Below are 22,269 nucleotides of genomic sequence, written 5' to 3' on the forward strand. Positions count from 1 at the left end.
TTTTTATGTAGAACATTTTGTCAAAAATTTATTTCTATAGAAAATTTAGCCAAAATTTTGCTTCTATAGAAAATTGTGCAAAATTTTATTTACACAAAAAATTTTCCAAAATTTCTATTAATAATTTTTTCAAATTTTTTTCCATAGAAAATTGTGCCAAAATTTTGTTACTATAGATTTTTTTTATACAAAATTTATACAACATTTTATGTCGATAGAAAATTTAGTCAACATTTTATTTTTATAGAAAATGTAGTCTAAATTTTCTTTCTATAGAAAATTTTGCAGCATTTTATTTCTTTAGAAAATTTTGCAAAATTTTATTTACTACACAAAAAATTTTCCAAAAATTTCTATTGATATTTTTTTCAAAATTTTATTTCTATAGAAAATTTTGTCAAAATTTGTTTACTATAGTCTTTTTATAGAAAATTTGGTAAAAATTTATTTATATAGAAAATTTTCTCAAACATTTATTTATATAGAGAATTTAGTTCAAATTTTGTTTCTATAGAAAATTTTGCAAACTTTTATTTACTACACAAAAATTTTTCCAAAATTTCTATTTATATTTTTTTTTCAAAATTTTATTTCTATAAAACAATTTGTCAAAATTTTATTTATGTAGTAAATTTTCTCAAATTTTTTTCTTACTGATACTCACTGCTAAGTCGAAAACTGGTAAACGTGACTCAAATTTTGCTATATAAAAAATTATGAATGTTTCCCAAATATTGCACGAGATTTTGTAGAAGTCTGATTTCAGATTTTATCAAAATGTTGATCTAAATACAAAGTTGTGCAGAGTATGTTACAATCGGCCCGCCCGACTTTAGACTTTCTTTGCATTTTTATTTTTTGCTATAATTGTGTTACGTCCCATAACGTTAGATTTAAATTTTAGGTACAGAGATTTTCTAGAAGTATATACAATTTTGTCTAAATCGATTCAGATTCAAATTCATGCATATGGGAATATAACCCTTTATAATAATTTTCGTCCACAAATACATATACTGTCGGTATCTTCTCATATTATGATGGGTATTTATATCATTATTTTATTTATTAAACATTGCCCTAAATTTGAAATAAAGAGTTTAATTGGTATAAATGCGAAATTAAGACCTTTCTTGCACACATAAATAAATACGATACTTCATATCGATCCATATATATACCCCATATATATCCCCTCAATAGAACTACAAATTAGTGGTACTAAAATGAGATTTAGTTATATTACCCGGAGTCGACTCCGGAGTCGGAGTCGGAGTCGAGCTGATGAAAAATGCTGGAGTCGGAGTCGGAGTCGAGCAAATTTGGCTCGACTCCACAGCCCTGGTTATAACAACGTAATTTTACGTTATATTTACGACACACTTTATGGAATACATTTCGTAGTATTAACGAATAATTACGTTGCTATTACGTAGCCTTTTCGTTGTATTAACGAATATTATTCGTTGTATGAATGAAATTTATTCGTTGTATCGGTGCAGCTTATACGTTGTATGAATGAAAATTATTCATTGTATGAATGAAAGGCGAACGTTGTATAAATGAACACAAACGTTATATTAATGAAACCCAACCAATTAGCGCATTTGAGTGTAGTAATTGGTAGTGTATTATTTTTTGTTAAGATCTTTGAAATATGGTTTATATACAGTAAGAAATAATATATAATGATAAATTAAGTAATATAATAAACATATATTGTGACTTTCACTTAAGAAAAAAAGCCTCTTATTTCTAAGATCAAAAAATGATAATCGTATCACCGTGTCCATTTATCCAATTTTTGTGCAACCAAGGTTCATCACCGTAATTGTTCCGCCTTCTTCATCTGAAAGTTCACTTCCCCGGGGTATTTTCACTAAAGATTAAAAATGTACACTTACCCCCATATTCATAAAAGTTAACGTAAACTTTAAACCTACTATTACCATACAAATTAGTTCGATAAACTGTCAGTAAATTATTATGAATATGGGCATAAATTTCTTGCGAATATACAAAAAACACCAATTTAACTCACCTCACCCATCTATGTTTATTATTCACAACGAAACTGTAATGAGCGTGTGCACTCTTCAGCGAAAAGAACGTAAATGTTGTTAATGTTTGCCCATCAGACAAGTTTTCTGTTGAACTTTTTACCGTTTGTTTTTCAAGACGCACACGCACACATGTGCTTATTGCCATACTAAGATGTGTATGTACCAATTACATACACGCTAGAGAGAGTATGAAGAGATGTTTTAGAGAGAGAGAGAGAGTAAGGAGAGGCAGAAATACTCAAACTCCCATTCGTATTATTAATGAACATATTTCATTAATATGACGAAATATAACAATTTAAAATTTATTTTTTAACGAGCCATATCATTATATTAACGATCGATTTCGTTTTATAAATGAAATTTTCAATTCCAGTTTCAGAGTATATAAAACGACTGTTTAGTTTAAAAGTTTCCAAAAGTTACTCTCTATGTGCAAATGATTATAATAATTTCATCTTGGAAAATTTTTTTATTCTAATTCTTGAAAAAATTACAAAGTTAATATTCGTAATATTAACGAAACGTGTTTCATTAATATAACGAAAAACCAAAACACAAAATTGTCTTTTAACGATTGATTTCGTTGTATTAACGATCACTTTCGTTCTTATAACGAAAAATTTCGTAATATTAAAGAAAAATAATCAACGAAGCCCGTTCGTTAATAATACGAAACATTTTTCTACCAGTGTAAAATGTAGGTTACATAATCTTTTATATTACGTCAAAAATTTTCTCTGTTTTGTTTTTTAATTTGTTATGTATTACCACAATATTATTTTTGTTAAATCAAAAGCTTTTTTAATATAATGAATAATTCTTTATGAGTTATTAAAAAACTAAAAAAGTTTATTTTTCACTCTTCCACTATCAAGAAACCACCCCCAATACAAACAGATATTATACTCTTAATATTTGTTTACAATTTCTCGCTATACATTTTGATCTAGAAAACAAACTAAATTAAAAAAGAATGTTATATTGTTTTACCCCATATTAAATATTTAAATTTCAGTTGTCGTAAGGCCATCGAACAATATGGATACCAAACAAAACAAAAATAAGACAATAACTGAACAGTACATTTTTACTACTTGGTGTTAACAAATTGGGGCAGTCTCCCTTAAAGTGAATACGATATTTTACCATAATAATTAAAAGAACACACAAAAAACACAGTATTTAAGATTCAAAAACAGTTGTTTTGATATTGTAATACGAGGATTACATGCGGCAATGGTGACAATAAAAATTCATTTCATATTTTGTTAATTTGAATTTGATAAAATGTTAAAAAGCTGTTGAAATTTTAAATGAGATTTTGAAAAAATGCAGACTAAAATTGAACACGAAGCACACTCAAAAAAAAGTGAACTCTCTATTTCACTAAAGCCAATTTAACTTTATTTTAGTTCATGGAATTATTATGTTTGGAGAAAGTTTCCTTTACTCTAATAATTTTTTGTGTACGTTAGTTAAATTAACTAAAACCGAGGAAAAAAATATAGTCAAATGAAGCATAAAGATTAACTAAATTCGTGTCTTCCACAAAATAGTTCAGAATTTCTTTAAATTTGTAAATTTTACCAAAAATGCGTCCATCATGAACTTCGTATGTCACTAAAGACATTCTTGCAATTTTGAACTCCAAGTTTTTCCTTCAAACTGCAAAATTTTCTTTAACAAGTGAAAAAACTTAGTTATGTCTAATAAATTTTCTTGAATTTGTCGAAAAATATGTACTTATTTTTATGACATTGGCGTGATGCCAACGTTTGTAATACTGTTTAGTTAAAATTTTCTACAAATATTCAAAATTTTCTAAAATTAACCGAAAGTTTTCTTCCTGGTGGGTTCACTGGAACATTTTTACCTTCATTTAGGGATTTTGTTATTGATTCCAAGGCTTGACTACTGTAAAATAAATATGCTATGAAAATCAACACGACTTTATCAAATTGAGTATTTTTTTTCCTTCTTCTGTTAAATTTTTTAATTTGGGTCCTTTCGTGAATTTCCTTAAAATATATTTTTGGCAAGGAATTAATATAAAAATATCTAAATACTAACTCATTTTGATAATGTTAAAAAAGATGTTTGCAAGTGATACAATATGCAGGGTGGCTCATATATATTGCCACCAACTTCACACAGAAAAACATTTCCATAGCTAAACTAACGCTAAATTTAACTTATTTTTATTGTAAAAAACAATATTTGTTAGTAGTTAAATTTTATTTTTTTTTTGCGAAATTTTCCACACACCAATGAATTTTTTTTTTAAGTATGTCTCAAATATTTTATGAACTAAACGTGAGTATAAAGTTCGATGACCGTACACATAAGTTCAATATGAACTAAAGCAAATGAAAATTTTCGTACGATTCCCAAAAATAGTAAAAATGAACTAATGTGTGGTTAAAATGGTTATGATTTGGCCCCAAATTTTAGTTTATTTCTTCTATAAGAGGGTATAATTTCGTGAACTGCAGTTAAAAAGTACAACAAGGAATTAAATTTTCCTGGTTTTAAGAACGAACTGAAGCCACCGTGGTGCAATGGTTAGCATGCCCGCCTTGCATACACAAGGTCGTGGGTTCGATTCCTGCTTCGACCGAACACCAAAAAGTTTTTCAGCGGTGGATTATCCCACCTCAATAATGCTGGTGACATTTCTGAGGGTTTCAAAGCTTCTCTAAGTGGTTTCACTGCAATGAGGAACGCCGTTCGGACTCGGCTATAAAAATGAGGTCTCTTGTCATTGAGCTTAACATGGAATCGGACAGCACTCAGTGATAAGAGAGAAGTTCACCAATGTGGTATCGCAATGGACTGAATAGTCTAAGTGAGCCTGATACATCGGGCTGCCACCTAACCTAACCTAACCTAAGAACGCTTTGGGGAAATCTCAAAATGTGAAGTAAAATTTAGTTCTATTTTCGTACGAGTTAGTTTATTCATCCTATAAAACAGTTTACATTTTTTTCGGTGCAGGTTGCTAAAGTTTCCGCTTGTCTACACAGAAAAAAATTTCACGAAAATTTTTCCAATTAAAATTTTAATTGAGTTTTAAAAAATATTCAATTAAAAATTTAATTGATTCAACAAATTTTTTAATTGAAACAAAAATCAATCACAAAAATTAATAGCATCAATTAATTTTTTAATTGGATCAATTAATTGTTTAATTGACCTTCAATTAATTTTTTAATTGATACTATCATTTCTGTGATTGAAGACATAACAATTAAAAAATTAATTGGATCAATTAATTTCGTGATTGAATCAGAAAAAAAATTTGTTTGTGTGTAGTATCAATAAAATTAAAATTAGGATTCAGATCTCATTTATCGAATTTTCATTTTCTTTTCGTGATATATTAATAAAGCTATTCAGGTAAAAACAAATGCCAGTTGAAACATCCAAATTATAGCGGATACCTCAAAGTAAAAATGTTTTCTTAATTCCAAAAAAAAAAAAACTTTAAACCAAAGATGCTAAATCCTCAAAATAACTCTTAGCCTATATTTGAAACTTTTTTATCTTAAATCTAAATATTCAATATTTCATTTAATTTAACCCATTACACGCCAAGACTATTTAAAATAAAAAAAAAAAATAAATTCATTTATATATCTACACTTAACTTTAGTTTAAAAATATTAAAAATATTAAAAAAATAAAAACATAAAACAAAAAAACAAAAAGAAACGTTGCCTAATTTCATTTATAAACAAAGTTTTGCGATGTGCCAATTTTCTGTACTCAAGCGAGTACAATGTCAGGGAAGGGTCTAAGGACGATTTCTTTAAATCAAAAATATGTTTCTTTATTTTAAGGAATATTTTCCTTAGTTCAATGGCATGCGACTTTAACGTATGGACCCAAATTTATAAATTTGTGTCCTAAATTTAATTAAAAACATTTTTGAAGTAATGGTTATTAACTTTGTTTTAATTAAAATGTTATTATTTTAAAGAAATTTGCCCTTAATATAATGTAAATTGTGCATCCTAAATTTCAGGTGGTATAATCTTTAATATCACGTAAATATTTTTTTTAATGTAAATACAAAATTAGTATCAAAATAAGAAAAGCATTGGCAACTGAGTCCATCAGCTAAATTAAGTTAAAATTTTGTATAAAATAATGACATTTACTTGATTTAGTAAAAATGTTCTAAACTGAAAGCAATTTTACTAACACTGATTTTTTCCTGAAGAGTAATAATTTACAACTATTTAAACAATTTATTCACTGATAATAAAGTATTCATAAAAATACACAAAAACTTAATTAAAACCAGTTTTCCTTAGTAAAACTTCTTATAAAATGATAAGTTTAATTTCCTTTATTATAGAAAGGTCACCGTATGTAGTAATAAAACTTATCAAAGAAAAATATTTTTGTTCACTCGTACTACGAATATTTAAACCGTTTCTAACTTACACTAAAAAAAAACATACACGGTCTTTAAACAAATGATTTTGATTTTGATTCTGAGCCAAAGAAGCGGAGAATACCGGAGATACCTTTAAGAAATACTTCTGTTTTATATTGTAGTTTTGCGTTCTTGATTCTAGAAATCAAATTTTAATTTATTTATTTTTAAGCTTAGTTGGGGTTTGACAGCATCTGAAGAAAAATATGCTGTCAAACCCCTTAAAAATCGTCTTAAGGACAAATTAAGTTTTCGAATACATACTCGACGTCAAGTAGAAATTAAGCTATGTCTCAAGTAAAAGGGTTTTAACAGGTTGGCAGATAAGTCCCCGGTCTGACACATAGATGGTGTCGCTAGTATTAAATGCAAATTATTTTTATATAGTCACATAGATGGCGTCGCTAGTGTTAAATGCATATTATTTTTATATAGTACCAACCTTCAAATGATTCGTGTCAAAATTTGACGTCTGTAAGTCAATTAGTTTGTGAGATAGAGCGTCTTTTGTGAAGCAACTTTTGTTATTGTGAAAAAATGGAAAAAAAGGATTTTCGTGTTTTGATAAAATACTGTTTTCTGAAGGGAAAAAATACGGTGGAAGCAAAAACTTGGCTTGATAATGAGTTTCCGGACTCTGCCCCAGGGAAATCAACAATAATTGATTGGTATGCAAAATTCAAGCGTTGTGAAATGAGCACGAAGGACAGTGAACGCAATGGACGCAAGAGGTTGTTACTGACGAAAACATCAAAAAAATCCACAAAATGATTTTGAATGACCGTAAAATGAAGTTGATCGAGATAGCAGAGGCCTTAAAGATATCAAAGGAACGTGTTGGTCATATCACTCATCAATATTTGGATATGCGAAAGCTCTGTGCAAAATGGGTGCCGCGCGAGCTCACATTTGACCAAAAATAACAACGTGTTGATGATTCTGAGCGGTGTTTGCAGCTGTTAACTCGTAATACACCCGAGTTTTTCCGTCGATATGTGACAATGGATGAAACATGGCTCCATCACTACACTCCTGAGTCCAATCGATAGTCGGCTGAGTGGACAGCGACCGGTGAACCGTCTCCAAAGCGTGGAAAGACTCAAAAGTCCGCTGGCAAAGTGATGGCCTCTGTTTTTTGGGATGCGCATGGAATAATTAATAATTTATCGATTATCTTGAGAAGGAAAAAACCATCAACAGTGACTAATATATGGCGTTATTGGAGCGTTTGAAGGTCGAAATCGCGGCAAAACGGCTCCATACGAAGAAGAAAAAAGTGTTGTTCCACCAAGACAACGCACCGTGCCACAAGTCATTGAGAACGATGGCAAAAATTCATGAATTGGGCTTCGAATTGCTTCCCCACCCACCGTATTCTCCAGATCTGGCCCCCAGCGACTTTTTCTTGTTCTCAGACCTCAAAAGGATGCTCACAGGGAAAAATTTTGGTTGCAATGAAGAGGTGATCGCCGAAACTGAGGCCTATTTTGAGGCAAAACCGAAGGAATACTACCAAAATGGTATCAAAAAATTAGAAGGTCGTTATAATCGTTGTATCGCTCTTGAAGGGAACTATGTTGAACAATAAAATCGAATTTTGACAAAAAATGTGTTTTTCTTTGTTAGACCGGGGACTTAGCAGCCAATCTGTTATGTGTAGCTCCAATTTGATTTGACCTTTCCTTACCGAGCTAAAGATGGGGCTTCTTTAAAGTGAATACATTTTTTTTTGTTCGCTCTATAGCTACATATGTGTAGCATCTATATACAGACCTCATGTATTAAATTCCCATTCGGTTTTTGCTATATATTTACAAAGCGGATCATAAATTTTTTTTTCTGATTCAATCACGAAATTAATTGATCCAATTAATTTTTTAATTGAAATGTCTTTATTCACAGTTTTAATTGGATATAAAAAAAAATGATTAAAAATTAATTTATTTGATTTGAAAAATTCAATTAACTTTTTAATTGATTCAATTAAAAATGTAATTGATGTTGATCGCAATACTCAAATAATTTTTTGAATTATAAACGTAACTATTTTCAATTACTTACTTATGTGACTTTATGTGTTTAGTTTGATTAAAAATCGATTCTTTGAAATAAAGTTTTATTTAAAAATTGAAAGAAATAATCCATCAATTTTTTAAGTCATTCAGTCTTTCGAGTTTGATTATAAAGTTAACTGTATCAATTGATTTTTTAATTAAAAACTTAAAAATTTTGAATCGCTGACTTAATTATATTAATGCTTCTATTTTGATTAAAAAGTTAATTGCATCAATTAATTTATTAATTGAATTTTTTTTTTCAACTTCAATCAATTTTTTAATTGGAAATATTTTTGTGATATTTTTTTTTCTATGTAAGTCACGATAAGTCTTATCCCATATATTTGAAAATTTTTCATATTTAATCCAAAGTTCATAAGGGGGAAATATATACACAAGTGAAGTACAAAGATTTACTAAATTCGTACTATAGTTAATAATTTAATTAAATTTGTACATATTACTATAAATGCGCCCAACTTGAACTGCGTATGGCGCTACAGACATTTTTGCATTTTTTAACTCCAATCCTATAAACTAAGAAAATTTCCTTAACAAGTGAAAAAATCAATTACGTCCAATATATTTTCTTACCTATTACTTTTTTATTTTTTGTTTATCGGCGTTTGTAGTAAAGTTTAGACAAAATTTTCTAAAATTAAACTACATTTTCCTTTCTGCGTTCACTTTCTATTTTTTTGTTTTTGAGTACAGTTTATTTAAAGTTTCAATAATCTTTCATATTATCTGAATATTTGTTTTTTTTTTTTTCTTTCAATGTACTTAAGAGGCTTATAAAATAATATAATAACATCAATCCCTCCTGATACTCCTGCAAGTCATATTTTGTTTTTGTGAACCTCGTTTGTTTTTATTGATATGAGACTACAAGAGACTTTTAAATTAATTTATTTTAATACCACCAGCCATTGCATGTCGTAGTAACTCTAAACATGGTCATGACTTATCTGTATCAGACACGATACGCGTGGTAGTAACATTTCGAATATTTAAACTGACGTGGCTTTGTGAGAAAGTAAGTCGCACAGCGTTTGGAAATGCTCGAAGCACTCGTTCAACTCTACCTTTTGACCAATAACAGTAAACACACAATCGGGCAATGCGGCGATAAATGTTTATATAGACGGATTTTATTCGTTATAATTTGATTTTATTTTCCGTTACTTATTTGATTTTATATCAATTTTCGTTTTGTTATATTTTCTACCACTGGTTGTTCTAGAAACTCGGTTTCTTTCTTGGAGATTTAAATCGGTGAAAATCAAAACAAACAAAAAATGCTTCTACAAGTTTTAACAAATTTCATTAGTGGTGAATTTAAGAAAATCAGAACAAATTTAACCATGTTTTTGATTTTCTTTTGGATAATATGGTTCTCACAGATTTTAGCCATATCAACAATGTTTATGAGGTGGGTATTGTTTTTTCATATCATCATTACAATTTTTTTTTCGTATTAGCTCAAATGTTTCAAATTGCTCATATGTTTATTTTCATTAATATCTTTCTTAATTATTAAATATATATTTATTTAAATTAATTTTTATTGTTTTTTCAGTCTGCCTGATATCACGGATATACCCACTGTCACAATTACTGAATTGCCGTTGGAAATACTACAGCCACCCTCAAATTCCATGGATTCGGTAATTATTGGAGGGGAAGTTGGTGAAAACAGTAGTCCTGATAAGCGATCAGTTAATCACACGCTTGATATAGTTGTTAACAAGGATGGTGATGTACAAAAAGGTGAGTTGAAGGCAAAAACAAAATTTTTTCGTTGGAAATCGAAAACTTCATTCCTTTAGTAACATATCAGACCATATTGTACGTACAAAATTTTATTTCTCTAGAAAATTTTGTCAAAATTTTATTTCTTTACAAAATTTTGTCAAAATTTTATTTCTATAGAAAATGTTGTCAAAATTTTATTTCTATAGAAAATTTTGTCAACATTTTATTTCTATAGAAAATTTTGTCAAAATTTTATTTCTATAGAAAATTTTGTCAAAATTTTATTTCTATAGAAAATTTTGTCAAAATTTTATTTCTATTGAAAATTTTGTCAAAATTTTATTTCTTTAGAAAATTTTTTCAAAATTTTATTTCTTTAGAAAATTTTGTTAAAATTTTATTTCTATAGAAAATTTTGTCAAAATTTTATTTCTATTGAAAAATTTGTCAAAATTTTATTTCTATAGGAAATTTTGTCAAAACTATATTTCTATAGAAAATTTTGTCAACATTTTATTTCTTTAGAAATCAAAATTTTATTTCTATAGAAAATTTTGTCAAAATTTTATTTCTATAGAAAATTTTATCCAAATTTTATTTCTATAGAAAATTTTGTGAAAATTTTATTTCTTTAGAAAATTTTGTCAAAATTTTATTTCTATATAGAATTTTGTCGAAATTTTATTTCTTTAGAAAATTTTGTCAAAATTTTATTTCTATAGAAAATTTTGTGAAATTTTTATTTTTATAGAAAATTTTGTCAAAATTTTATTTATATAGAAAAATTTGACAAAATTTTATTTCTATAGAAAATTTTGTCAAAATTTTATTTCTATAGAAAATTTTATCAAAATTGTATTTTTATAGAAAATTTTGTCAAAAATTTATTTCTATAGAAAATTTTGTCAAAATTTTATTTTTTTAGAAAATTTTGTCAAAATTTTATTTCTTTAGAAAATTTTGTCAAAATTTTATTTCTATATAGAATTTTGTCAAAATTTTATTCATATAGAAAATTTTGTCAAAAATTTTATTTCTATAGGAAATTTTGTTACAATTTTATTTCTATAAAATATTTTGTCAAAATTTTATTTCTATAGAAAATGTTGTCAAAATTTTATTTCTATAGAAAATGTTGTCAAAATTTTATTTCAATGGAAAATTTTGTCAAAATTTTATTTCAATGGAACATTTTGTCAAAATTTTATTTCTATAGAAAATTTCGTTAAATTTTATTTCTTTGAAAAATTTTGTCAGAATTTTATTTCTATAGAAATTTTTGCCAAAATTTTATTTCTATAAAAAATTTTGTCAAAATTTTATTTCTATGGAAAGTTTTGTCAAAATTTTATTTCTATAGAAAATTTTGTCAAAATTTTATCAAAATTTTATTTCTATAGAAAATTTTGTCAAAATTTTATTTCTATAGAAAAAATTGTCCAAATTTTATTTCTATAGAAAATTTTGTCAAAAATTTTATTTCTGTAGAAAATTATGTCAAAATTTTATTTCTATAGAAAATTTTGTGAAAATTTTATTTCTAAAGAAAATTTTGTCAAAGTTTTATTTCTATAGAAAATTTTGTCAAAATTGTATTTCTATAGAAAATTTTGTCAAAATTTTATTTCTATAGAAAATTTTGTTAAATTTTATTTCTTTGAAAAATTTTGTCAAAATTTTATTTCTATAGAAAATTTTGTCACAATTTTATTTCTATAAAATATTTTGTGAAAATTTTATTTCTAAAGAAAATTTTGTCAAAGTATTATTTCTATAGAAAATTTTGTCAAAATTTTATTTCTATAGAAATTTTTGCCAAAATTTTATTTCTATAGAAAATTTTGTCAAAATTTTATTTCTATAGAAAATTTTGTCAAAATTTTATTTCTATAGAAAATTTTGTCAAAATTTTATTTCTATAGAAAATTTTGTCAGAATTTTATTTCTATGGAAAATTTTGTCAAAATTTTATTTCTATAAAATATTTTGTGAAAATTTTATTTCTAAAGAAAATTTTGTCAAAGTTTTATTTCTATAGAAAATTTTGTCAAAATTGTATTTCTATAGAAAATTTTGTCAAAATTTTATTTCTATAGAAAATTTTGTTAAATTTTATTTCTTTGAAAAATTTTGTCAGAATTTAATTTCTATAGAAATTTTTGCCAAAATTTTATTTCTATAGAAAATTTTGTCAAAATTTTATTTCTATGGAAAATTTTGTCAAAATTTTATTTCTATAGAAAATTTTGTCAAAATTTTATCAAAATTTTATTTCTATAGAAAATTTTGTCAAAATTTTATTTCTATAGAAAAAATTGTCAAAATTTTATTTCTATAGAAAATTTTGTCAAAAATTTTATTTCTGTAGAAAATTATGTCAACATTTTATTTCCATAGAAAATTTTGTCACAATTTTATTTCTATAAAATATTTTGTGAAAATTTTATTTCTAAAGAAAATTTTGTCCAAGTTTTATTTCTATAGAAAATTTTGTCAAAATTGTATTTCTATAGAAAATTTTGTCAAAATTGTATTTCTATAGAAAATTTTGTCAAAATTGTATTTCTATAGAAAAATTTGTCACAATTTTATTTCTATATAAAATTTTGTTAAATTTTATTTCTAAATTCAAAATTTTATTTCTTTGAAAAAATTTGTCAGAATTTTATTTCTATAGAAATTTTTGCTAAAATTTTATTTCTATAGAAAATTTTGTCAAAATTTTATTTCTATAGAAAATTTTGTCAAAATTTTATTTCTATAGAAAATTTTGTCAAAATTTTATTTCTATAGAAAATTTTATCAAAATTTTATTTCTATAGAAAATTTTGTCAAAAATTTTATTTCTATAGAATTTCTTTAGAATTTTATTTCTGTAGAAAATTTTGTCCAAATTTTATTTCTATAGAAAATTTTATCCAAATTTTATTTCTATAAAAATTTTGTCAAAATTTTATATCTATAGAAAATTTCTATAGAAAACATTATCGCATTGAAAACAGATTATTACCGTCCGTCTGTTGTAATCAAGATTAAACTTTCAACAATGGAGCTATTATGCCGAAATTTTGAACTGATTTCTTTTTTGTCTGTATGCAGGCCAAGGGTATATTATATAGGTTCTGATAAAGTATTCATTTAAACCGACTGGCATATTTAGAAGTCGTATACCAAAGAAAATTCTTATATGTATTTTTTTTATTTCGACTCGAGCCAGAAATAAACGATGAATGTTTTCCAGGACCTACCTCCTATTTTAATATGTGTTTAATGGCTTATTGCAATACAGAACCTAATCATTTTTGTTTCCTCTCAATTTACAGATGGACAAATTGTGAAAATCAATGATTCAGGAGGAGGTTCAGGAGATGGTGGAGTTACATTTTCACCAACAATAGTATTGGAAAATCTGGAAATTCCTACAACACCAACAGCTACACCTGCAGCATCACCCACAGCGGCAACAAACATTCCAAATGATACAAATGCCACACAACACTCATCCAATATTCACGACAGTGAGGTGGTGCAGCATAATATAAGCACAGAATCCACCACATCATTTGCCTCGTCATCACCACCATCACAATCTGCAGAAAATGCATCAGCTAGTCAAGTGAATCTCACCACTGAGGAAGTACCTATGCCTGTCTTCTCCGAATGGGCACAAAAACAAATGGAGGAAGCTGAAAAACAAGCTCTTGAAAAGGAGCAAACTTTTAATAATTCGGCGCAGCGCAAAAACAACACCAATGGCAGTGGCAAATCAACGACGCTTAAGATAAGAGCCAAAAACTATGCCTCGCCCGATTGTGGGGCAAAAATTATAGCAGCCAGTAGTCATACCACCAATGCTGGTGCTGTCTTAAGCTCATCCAAAGATGAGTATATGCTTAGCCAGTGTGGAAATCGAATATGGTTCGTGGTGGAACTGTGCGAAGCTATACAAGCACAAAAAATTGATTTTGCCAATTTTGAATTGTATTCATCATCGCCGCAAAACTTTACAGTGGCCGTCTCGAAGAGATTCCCCACTCGGGAATGGTCAAATGTAGGTAGATTTGCGGCCAATGATAAGCGAGCAGTGCAAAGCTTCGATCTGTATCCTCATCTCTTTGGAAAATTTGTGAGAGTAGACATCAATTCCCATCACTCGAATGAGCACTATTGTACTTTGTCGTTATTTCGGGTTTTCGGAACTTCCGAATTTGAAGCATTTGAGACGGAAAATCATCCAAATGAAGAAATAAACGATTTCGAGGATGAGGACCTGCAGCAAGAGCAATCCAAGAAAACGGAGCCCAATCTTTTCAAATCAGCCTCAGATGCAGTTCTCTCAATAGTGAAGAAGGCCACTGAGTTGGTGGGGAAACCCTCCAATAATCAAAATCAAACATTCAAAGGATCCCAGCAAACCCCCATAGTTTGCCGCACTCCCATATATGGACTATTCAACTGTGCCGGGTGTTCGTCTTCGTTGGTGGAACGTGTAAATAACGCCTTATCTTGTGAATTCAGACAGTTAAATTCTTTACTAAATGTTCCCGGAATACGCAATGATTTTCTTAATACGGGCATTTGTGCCAAACTCTATGGCATTGAGACAAGACCACAACTAATAACCTCCCAAAAAGACATTAAACAAAGTTTCTATGTCAACATACTTCCACACGATTATGTGGGAGCACTTTGCCAACTTTTAGCCATGCCTAGAGATCCAACTGGTAACAAAAACATCCTTGATCTCAAGGATCATCATACACATAAAAATGGAGATTCTTCTGAACCTTCAGAGGAAACGGGGAACACCAATCAAACTTTAGAAAACAAATTCGGCAAAGAAGATTTGGAACTTTTACATAAACCCGAAACAAAACTGATCAAACCTGAAGTGCCCATAGTAAAGGAAAAATCTGAGGAAATTCTATTGCCAGAATCGACAGAAACAATAACAGAAATTCCCATAGATGAGAATCAGCAGCAATTACCTAGACCCTTGGACAAAGCAGAAGATTTGGAAGTAACAACGACTGCAGCACCCAAAATTGTAGAACCACAACCTAGTATACCTGATAAGAATATATTCAATGTACCTGCCGAAGACCTAACTTCCCAATCCTCAGAGACTGAATTACCCGCAATACAATATACAGAGGCTCCCCCTACAGCAACATCGACAGAGAATTTCGATCCAGCTGCATCATCTGTAAGCACAACAACACCATTACCTTCAACACCACCAACAATGCAACATCAGCAGCATCAACAACAAAGAAATGACGAAGATTCCAATTCATGGAGCAATATTGATATACTATTGACTTCAACACCACCATCAACAGTGCCATCGACTGGTTCCGGAAACACCCATCAACATAATGGAGCTGCGAATAATTTTAATCAGAAAATATCGAATGGCCCACAATCGGAAAGTGTTTTCATACGTCTATCCAATCGAATCAAGGTAAGTTGGATATTAATGATAATATCTGTATAGATAAGGAAGGTCACTACAGATTCAATTCCATTAATCCGTCAACAACTAATCCATTGGGGACAATATTTTCATGATATCGTAATTAAAATTAAAATCCGATGTTCTTTCAGACACGTAAATTGTCATTTTGATATATCCCTAAGTTCACAAATCCGCCGTTTTAATAAAATATATCTAGTGCCTGTTTCCCGCCACAATGTCAGGAGGTCATATATTAAAAAAAAAAACGTTTATATCTAATATCTAACAGTTAAAGGTTTCAAAGGAGGCTCAAAAGTTTCAAATCCATTATTGAGAGAATATGAAATTCGCCGCGGCCAAACTCAAACTCCCTGTAAAATATAACCGAAATATTTTATGACCATGAATTTTTAAACGATAGAGAAAATATCATAGAAGGGATTTTAACCTGACACAATTACATGATTTGTTTTTGTATTATTTTTTGTTTTTGTTGTCCTCTGTCTCGCCTTTGGATTTTCCTTCAGAGTTTTGTAGTTTTCCCTTGAAGGTGTGTTTTAATAGCAAATTTGCGTGTTTACATCATCGTAAAATTTTTTCGGTATTGCTATCAAACAAATTGGCTCCTTGCTGCGTCCCTTCTGTTGGTCTAGACTTTCTTCTCGCTATACTACACCATCATAAACATTATAAATAAAACAAGAAGTTCATATCAAACAATACTTGAGAATTGTTTGAAATGTTTCTGGAACATTTCCTAGTTGTTTATGTGAGTTTATTCCATAGTTAAGAACAGTGGTGCTACTAACATATTATGGATAGGGATCATAACCACGGTTGTAGCAACCAGCCAAAAAATACCAAAATCTTATTTTACAAAATTTTATTTCTACAGAAAATTTTGTCAAAATTTTATTTCTATGGAAAATTTTGTCAAAATTTTATTTCTATAGAAAATTTTGTGAAAACTTAATTTCTATAGAAAATTTTGTCAATATTTTATTTCTATAGAAAATTTTGTTAAAATTGTATTTCTATAGAACATTTTCTTAAAATTTTATTTCTATAGAAAATTTTGTCAAAATTTTATTTCTATAGAAAATTTTGTTAAAATTTTATTTCTATAGAAAATTTTGTCAAAATTTTATTTCTTTAGAAAATTTTGTCAAAATTTTATTTCTATGAAAAAAAATTATTTCTATAGAAAATTTTGTCAAAATTTTATTTCTATAGAAAATTTTGTCAAAATTTTATTTCTATAGAAATTTTGTCAAAATTTTATTTCTATAGAAAATTTTGTCAAAATTTTATTTCTATAGAAAATTGTATCAAAATATTATTTCTATAGAAAATTTTGTCAAAATTTTATTTCTATCGCAAATTTTGTCAAAATTTTATTTCTATAGAAAATTTTGTCAACATTTTATTTCTATAGAAAATTTTGTCAACATTTTATTTCTATACAAAATTTTGTTAAAATTTTATTTATATATGAAATTTTGTCAAAATTTTATTTCTATAGAAAATTTTGTAAAAATTTTATTTCTATAGAAAATCTTGTCAAAATTTTATTTCTATAGAAAATTTTATTTCTATAGAAAATTTTGTCAAAATTTTATTTCTATAGAAAATTTTGTCAAAATTTTATTTCTATAGAAAATTTTGTCAAAATTTTATTTCTATAGAAAATTTTGTCAAAATTTTATTTCTATAGAAAATTTTGTCAAAATTTTATTTCTATAGAAAATTTTGTCAAAATTTTATTTCTATAGGAAAGTTTGTCAAAATTTTATTTCTATAGGAAAGTTTGTCAAAATTTTATTTCTATAGAAACTTTTGTCAAAATTTTATTTCTATAGAAAATTTTGTCAAAATTTTATTTCTATAGAAAATTTTGTCAAAATTTTATTTCTATAGAAAATTTTGTCAAAATTTTATTTCTATAGAAAATTTTGTCAAAATTTAATTTCTATAGAGAATGTTGTCAAAATTTTATTTCTATAGAAAATTTTGTCAAAATTTTATTTCTTAGCAAATTTTGTCAACATTTTATTTCTATAGAAAATTTTGTCAAAATTTTATTTCTATAGAAAATTTTGTCAAAATTTTATTTCTATAGAAAATTTTGTCAAAATTTTATTTCTATAGAAAATTTTGTCAAAATTTTATTTCTATAGAAAATTTTGTCAAAATTTTATTTCTATAGAAAATTTTGTTAAAATTTTATTTCTATAGAAAATTTATTCAAAATTTTATTTCTATAGAAAATTTTGTCAAAATTTTATTTCTATAGAAAATTTTGTCAAAATTTTATTTCTATAAAGAAAATTTATTTCTATAGAAAATTTTGTCAAAATTTTATTTCTATAGAAAATTTTGTCAAAATTTTATTTCTATAGCAAATTGTGTCAAAATTTTATTTCTATAGAAAATTTTGTCAAAATTTTATTTCTATAGAAAATTTTGTCCAAATATTATTTCTATAGAAAATTTTGTCAAAATTTTATTTCTATAGAAAATTTTGTCAAAATTTTATTTCTATCGAAAATTTTGTCAAAATTTTATTTCTATCGAAAATTTTGTCAAAATTTTATTTCTATAGAAAATTTTGTCAACATTTTATTTCTATACAAAATTTTGTTAAAATTTTATTTATATATGAAATTTTGTCAAAATTTTATTTCTATAGAAAATTTTGTCAAAATTTTATTTCTATAGAAAATTTTGTCAAAATTTTATTACTATAGAAAATTTTGTCAAAATGTTATTTCTATAGAAAATTTTGTCAAAATTTTATTTATATATGAAATTTTGTCAAAATTTTATTTCTATAGAAAATTTTGTCAAAATTTTATTTCTATAGAAAATTTTGTCAAAATTTTATTTCTATAGAAAATTTTGTCAAAATTTTATTTCTATAGAAAATTTTGTCAAAATTTTATTTCTATAGAAAATTTGTCAAAATTTTATTTCTATAGAAAATTCAGTTTAAATTTTATTTATATAGAAAATTTTGTCAAAATTTTATTTCTATAGAAAATTTTGTCAAAATTTTATTTCTATAGAAAATTATGTCAACATTTTATTTCTATAGAATATTTTGTCAATATTTTATTTCTATAGAAAATTTTGTCAAAAATTTATTTCTATAGAAAATTTGGTCAAAATTTTATTTCTATAGAAAATTTTGTTAAAATTTTATTTCTATAGAAAATTATGTCAACATTTTATTTCTATAGAATATTTTGTCAATATTTTATTTCTATAGAACATTTTGTCAAAATTTTATTTCTATAGAAAATTTTGTCAAAATTTTATTTCTATAGAAAATTTTATCAAGATTTTATTTCTATAGAAAATTTTGTCAGCATTTTATTTCTATATAAATTTTTGTCAAAATTTTATTTCTATAACAAATTTGTGATGTACATATTTGTTGCAGAGAAATATTTTGCAAAATCTATCAAACCCTCAAGAGTTCTTCCAAACAGTAACAACCGTGATTATAACGCGAATTATAAAGTAAACTTTTTAATTTTGTAATTAGTTGAGTCTTCGATTGTTCGGAATATTTAAGTCTTTGTGTAGTACCACAAATCCCTTATTAAGGTAAGACAGCCAGAGGGTCCAATATCCACTATACACCCCCGCATTGTGGTGCAAAGGCAAAATTAAAACTGATTCTAATACACTGTGCATATTGACGTTTTGACGTTATTGTATGCAAACCACACCCTTCTGGTAATTGTCCCTCAACAAGACACGGAAAAATAATATCAATGGTTAGCAGACAATATTTTGTAATCAAGTTTAATCAAACTTTGATGTATGTGTATTTCACTATGTTGGTTAGTTACTCCTGCTACCAATCTGCATGCGTCTCAATTTCATTTCATTCATTATAGCCATAACGAGCAATAGCAACGAAAAAGCCTTCAACATTTTTTACAAAGAAATTTCCTAACAACAAAACACAATAGAGCAACACAACAACAAACTAAATGCTAACACAAATTTCCGTTCTCATTCTCTCTCCTCTTTGATTTTGTTGCTTTTTTTCTACAGGCACTTGAACGTAATATGTCTCTTTCGGGTCAATACCTCGAAGAACTATCGCGACGCTATAAGAAACAAGTCGAAGAACTGCAACAGACGCTAACACAACAAACCTTAACCGTACGCACACTGGAGGAACAAAATCGCCGCCACCATGAATTGGAACAATTGTATGCCCAACGTAATACCCAGTTGAAACATGAATTGGATGACCTAACATTACAGGTGCATGCCTGTATTGTGGTCATAATCTTTGTGGGTGCCTTTGTCTTTCTAGTACTTATGGTTAGTATACTATTCTATCGTTCGCTGCGTCGTGATACCAAGGAAGTATTGGCTCTATATGGCAAAGGAGTCCAGCGAAAAAATGAAGGAGCCATGAGTGTGCAAAAGAAATTGAATCGTCGCAAATCATTTGAAGATTTCTCCGATCATCAACAGCGCCGTGGTGATAAGGATAGCAATAGTAAGAGTACCAGTGAAAAAATGCGACGACCAAGTGAGGAGGCTATGTTGATATTAAAGGAGTGTAAATGTGACAGTAAAATGATGGTAGTAGTGGGAAAAGGGAACAGTGGATGCGAAACAGCCGAAATATTGGATAATACTTCAAACGACAGTGGAGCCACAGGTGCTGGACGGCAACGTAAAAAATCTGTTTGTTATGGAAGTAATAATAATATTAATTCGTCAATGCCACCAATACCTGTCCTACAGACGCAAAAGTCAGTGGGTGGTGGACGAAGAAAGGGTGAAAAACATTCGTGGCCAAATAACGCTCACGCCCAACAGCAAGCTTTACAGCATTTGGAGCAATTGAACAATGAGGATACAATACGGGGTAAGTATATAAAAATATAACCTAACTAGGTATTCGGAGGATCCTAATTATTTCTTCTCTTCTCTTTTCAGATTGTCCTGAAATTCCATTGGCAAAAGCCAGAAAGCCACCTCTCGTTAATGGCTCCCAATCATCTAATCTGAAATCTAAAAAGAAAAAGGATTTTCTAAGACGACAAGAATCGTCTCCACCAGAAATTGGAAATATGTTAAATAATACTTCACCCGCTATTCTTTCAAATGCTGGCGCCAGTGAATATGATGAAAGTCTGATTTTAGACGAAGATGGTCTAGATAACTTTATACCCAATGCCGATTTAGCCTACAATGAGTTCATGCCTGGTGGTCCACGTGGTTATCAATGTCTAGCGACCAATCAATCCAATGACAATAGCAATCCTGCCTCGAAAAATAAACAAATAGCCAAGGGCTCCGAAGGAAATAATAAAAAAGCACGCCGTTTATCTTCGCCAGTTTTCTTCAAATCGCCATTTACAAAATCCCTTAAAGGTAAAATAACCTCATCCAAATCTAATCCACATGAATCCACCTCATGGGAATGGTATCGCTTGCGAAAATCTTCATCAGCTAATAATGGTAGCCGCTCACCAGCTGCTGCTGCTGCATCAAATACTAATGCATACTTACGTGTCTCACCCAATGCCAGTTTGGATTCATCATCGTTATCCGAAATTAACTTTCCCACTAATTCCACAGAAAATTCATTTCGCATTTTAGAGGAGGCTATATTGTCATCAGGTGAAAGTGCCATTACTACCACCGGGTCATCATCGACAACGAATGGTAACAATAGATCAGGGGCTAGTGCAGCAGAAATCGAAAAGAATAATAGAACGTATGATCGTGGTGATGGCGATGGCAGTAATATGATTTTGATGAGTAGTGGTATAAGCAGTAGCAGCAATAGCAATCGTAGTTCAAGTTCGAATTCGTCAACGACGAATCAATCGAAAAAGAAAAATCGTAGTTTTAATAAAATATTTCGAAAAGTGTTTTGAGTGAAAACAATAAAAGTGATTTTGACGAGGATGAGGAATATCTGGTGTAGTCATTAAAAGAGAGAGGGAAAGATTTCAATAAGTTTTTGATTATAAATTTTAAAATGTTCTTATGTTTTTGATTGATTTACGATTCTTAATCTTATAACTCTTTATCAAGTTAAAGACTTTATATACAATCTAAGAAATTTGTTAAGGCATTTGATTGAATGTGATCTTTTTAAAACTTTAAAAATTAATTGGCGCCGGTTTTTTCATAATATTTTGATTCTGAAACATAATTTCCCGCAGTTTTCATATTTCATTTGTTGTATTATTCTTGGCGTTACGTCCAGGTTTTTTTTATTATTTCGGAGACAAATTTAATTGATTAATCAATATTATATAACCGACGGCTGATAACAAGTAGTCTGTTATAATTTCGTCTAGGCGAACATCACGAAGTGAACAGTGTCATTTTTCCGCATTTCTATCCTATTAGCCTAAAGTTGAATTTTCATAATTCAATCAAATCTCCAAATCGATTTTCCATCTCCTAAAAATAGAATTTTGATGTTTCTCAAATTCGACTAATCGA

General features: G+C 27.8%; 1 protein-coding gene and 1 long non-coding RNA gene across 4 annotated transcripts in view; one reads left to right on the forward strand and one right to left on the reverse strand.

The window, feature by feature from the left end:
* The window catches only part of LOC142226855 (uncharacterized), a 66,486-nt gene extending 44,756 nt beyond the window's left edge, over positions 1-21,730 (forward strand). The window contains exons 1-6 of one of the 3 annotated variants that reach the window (XM_075297092.1): positions 3,100-3,194; positions 9,808-9,996; positions 10,144-10,334; positions 13,643-15,783; positions 19,843-20,674; positions 20,746-21,730. In XM_075297092.1, coding sequence (XP_075153207.1) covers positions 9,863-9,996; positions 10,144-10,334; positions 13,643-15,783; positions 19,843-20,674; positions 20,746-21,692 — 4,245 coding nt within the window. In that variant the 5' untranslated portion in view covers positions 3,100-3,194; positions 9,808-9,862 and the 3' untranslated portion in view covers positions 21,693-21,730. Of the gene's footprint in view, positions 1-3,099; positions 3,306-9,807; positions 9,997-10,143; positions 10,335-13,642; positions 15,784-19,842; positions 20,675-20,745 lie in introns of those variants that run through there. The other 2 variants (XM_075297089.1, XM_075297090.1) reach the window with 2 other exon arrangements.
* LOC142224435 (uncharacterized) lies at positions 1,576-2,251 on the reverse strand. The gene is made up of 2 exons (XR_012719159.1): positions 2,042-2,251; positions 1,576-1,879 (listed from the first exon to the last, which is right to left on the reverse strand). It is a non-coding gene; the product is annotated as an uncharacterized LOC142224435 (long non-coding RNA).
* Positions 21,731-22,269: the final 539 nt, after the last annotated feature.

Source organism: Haematobia irritans, chromosome 2, assembly GCF_050003625.1.
Source record: "Haematobia irritans isolate KBUSLIRL chromosome 2, ASM5000362v1, whole genome shotgun sequence".
NCBI lineage: Eukaryota > Metazoa > Arthropoda > Insecta > Diptera > Muscidae > Haematobia > Haematobia irritans.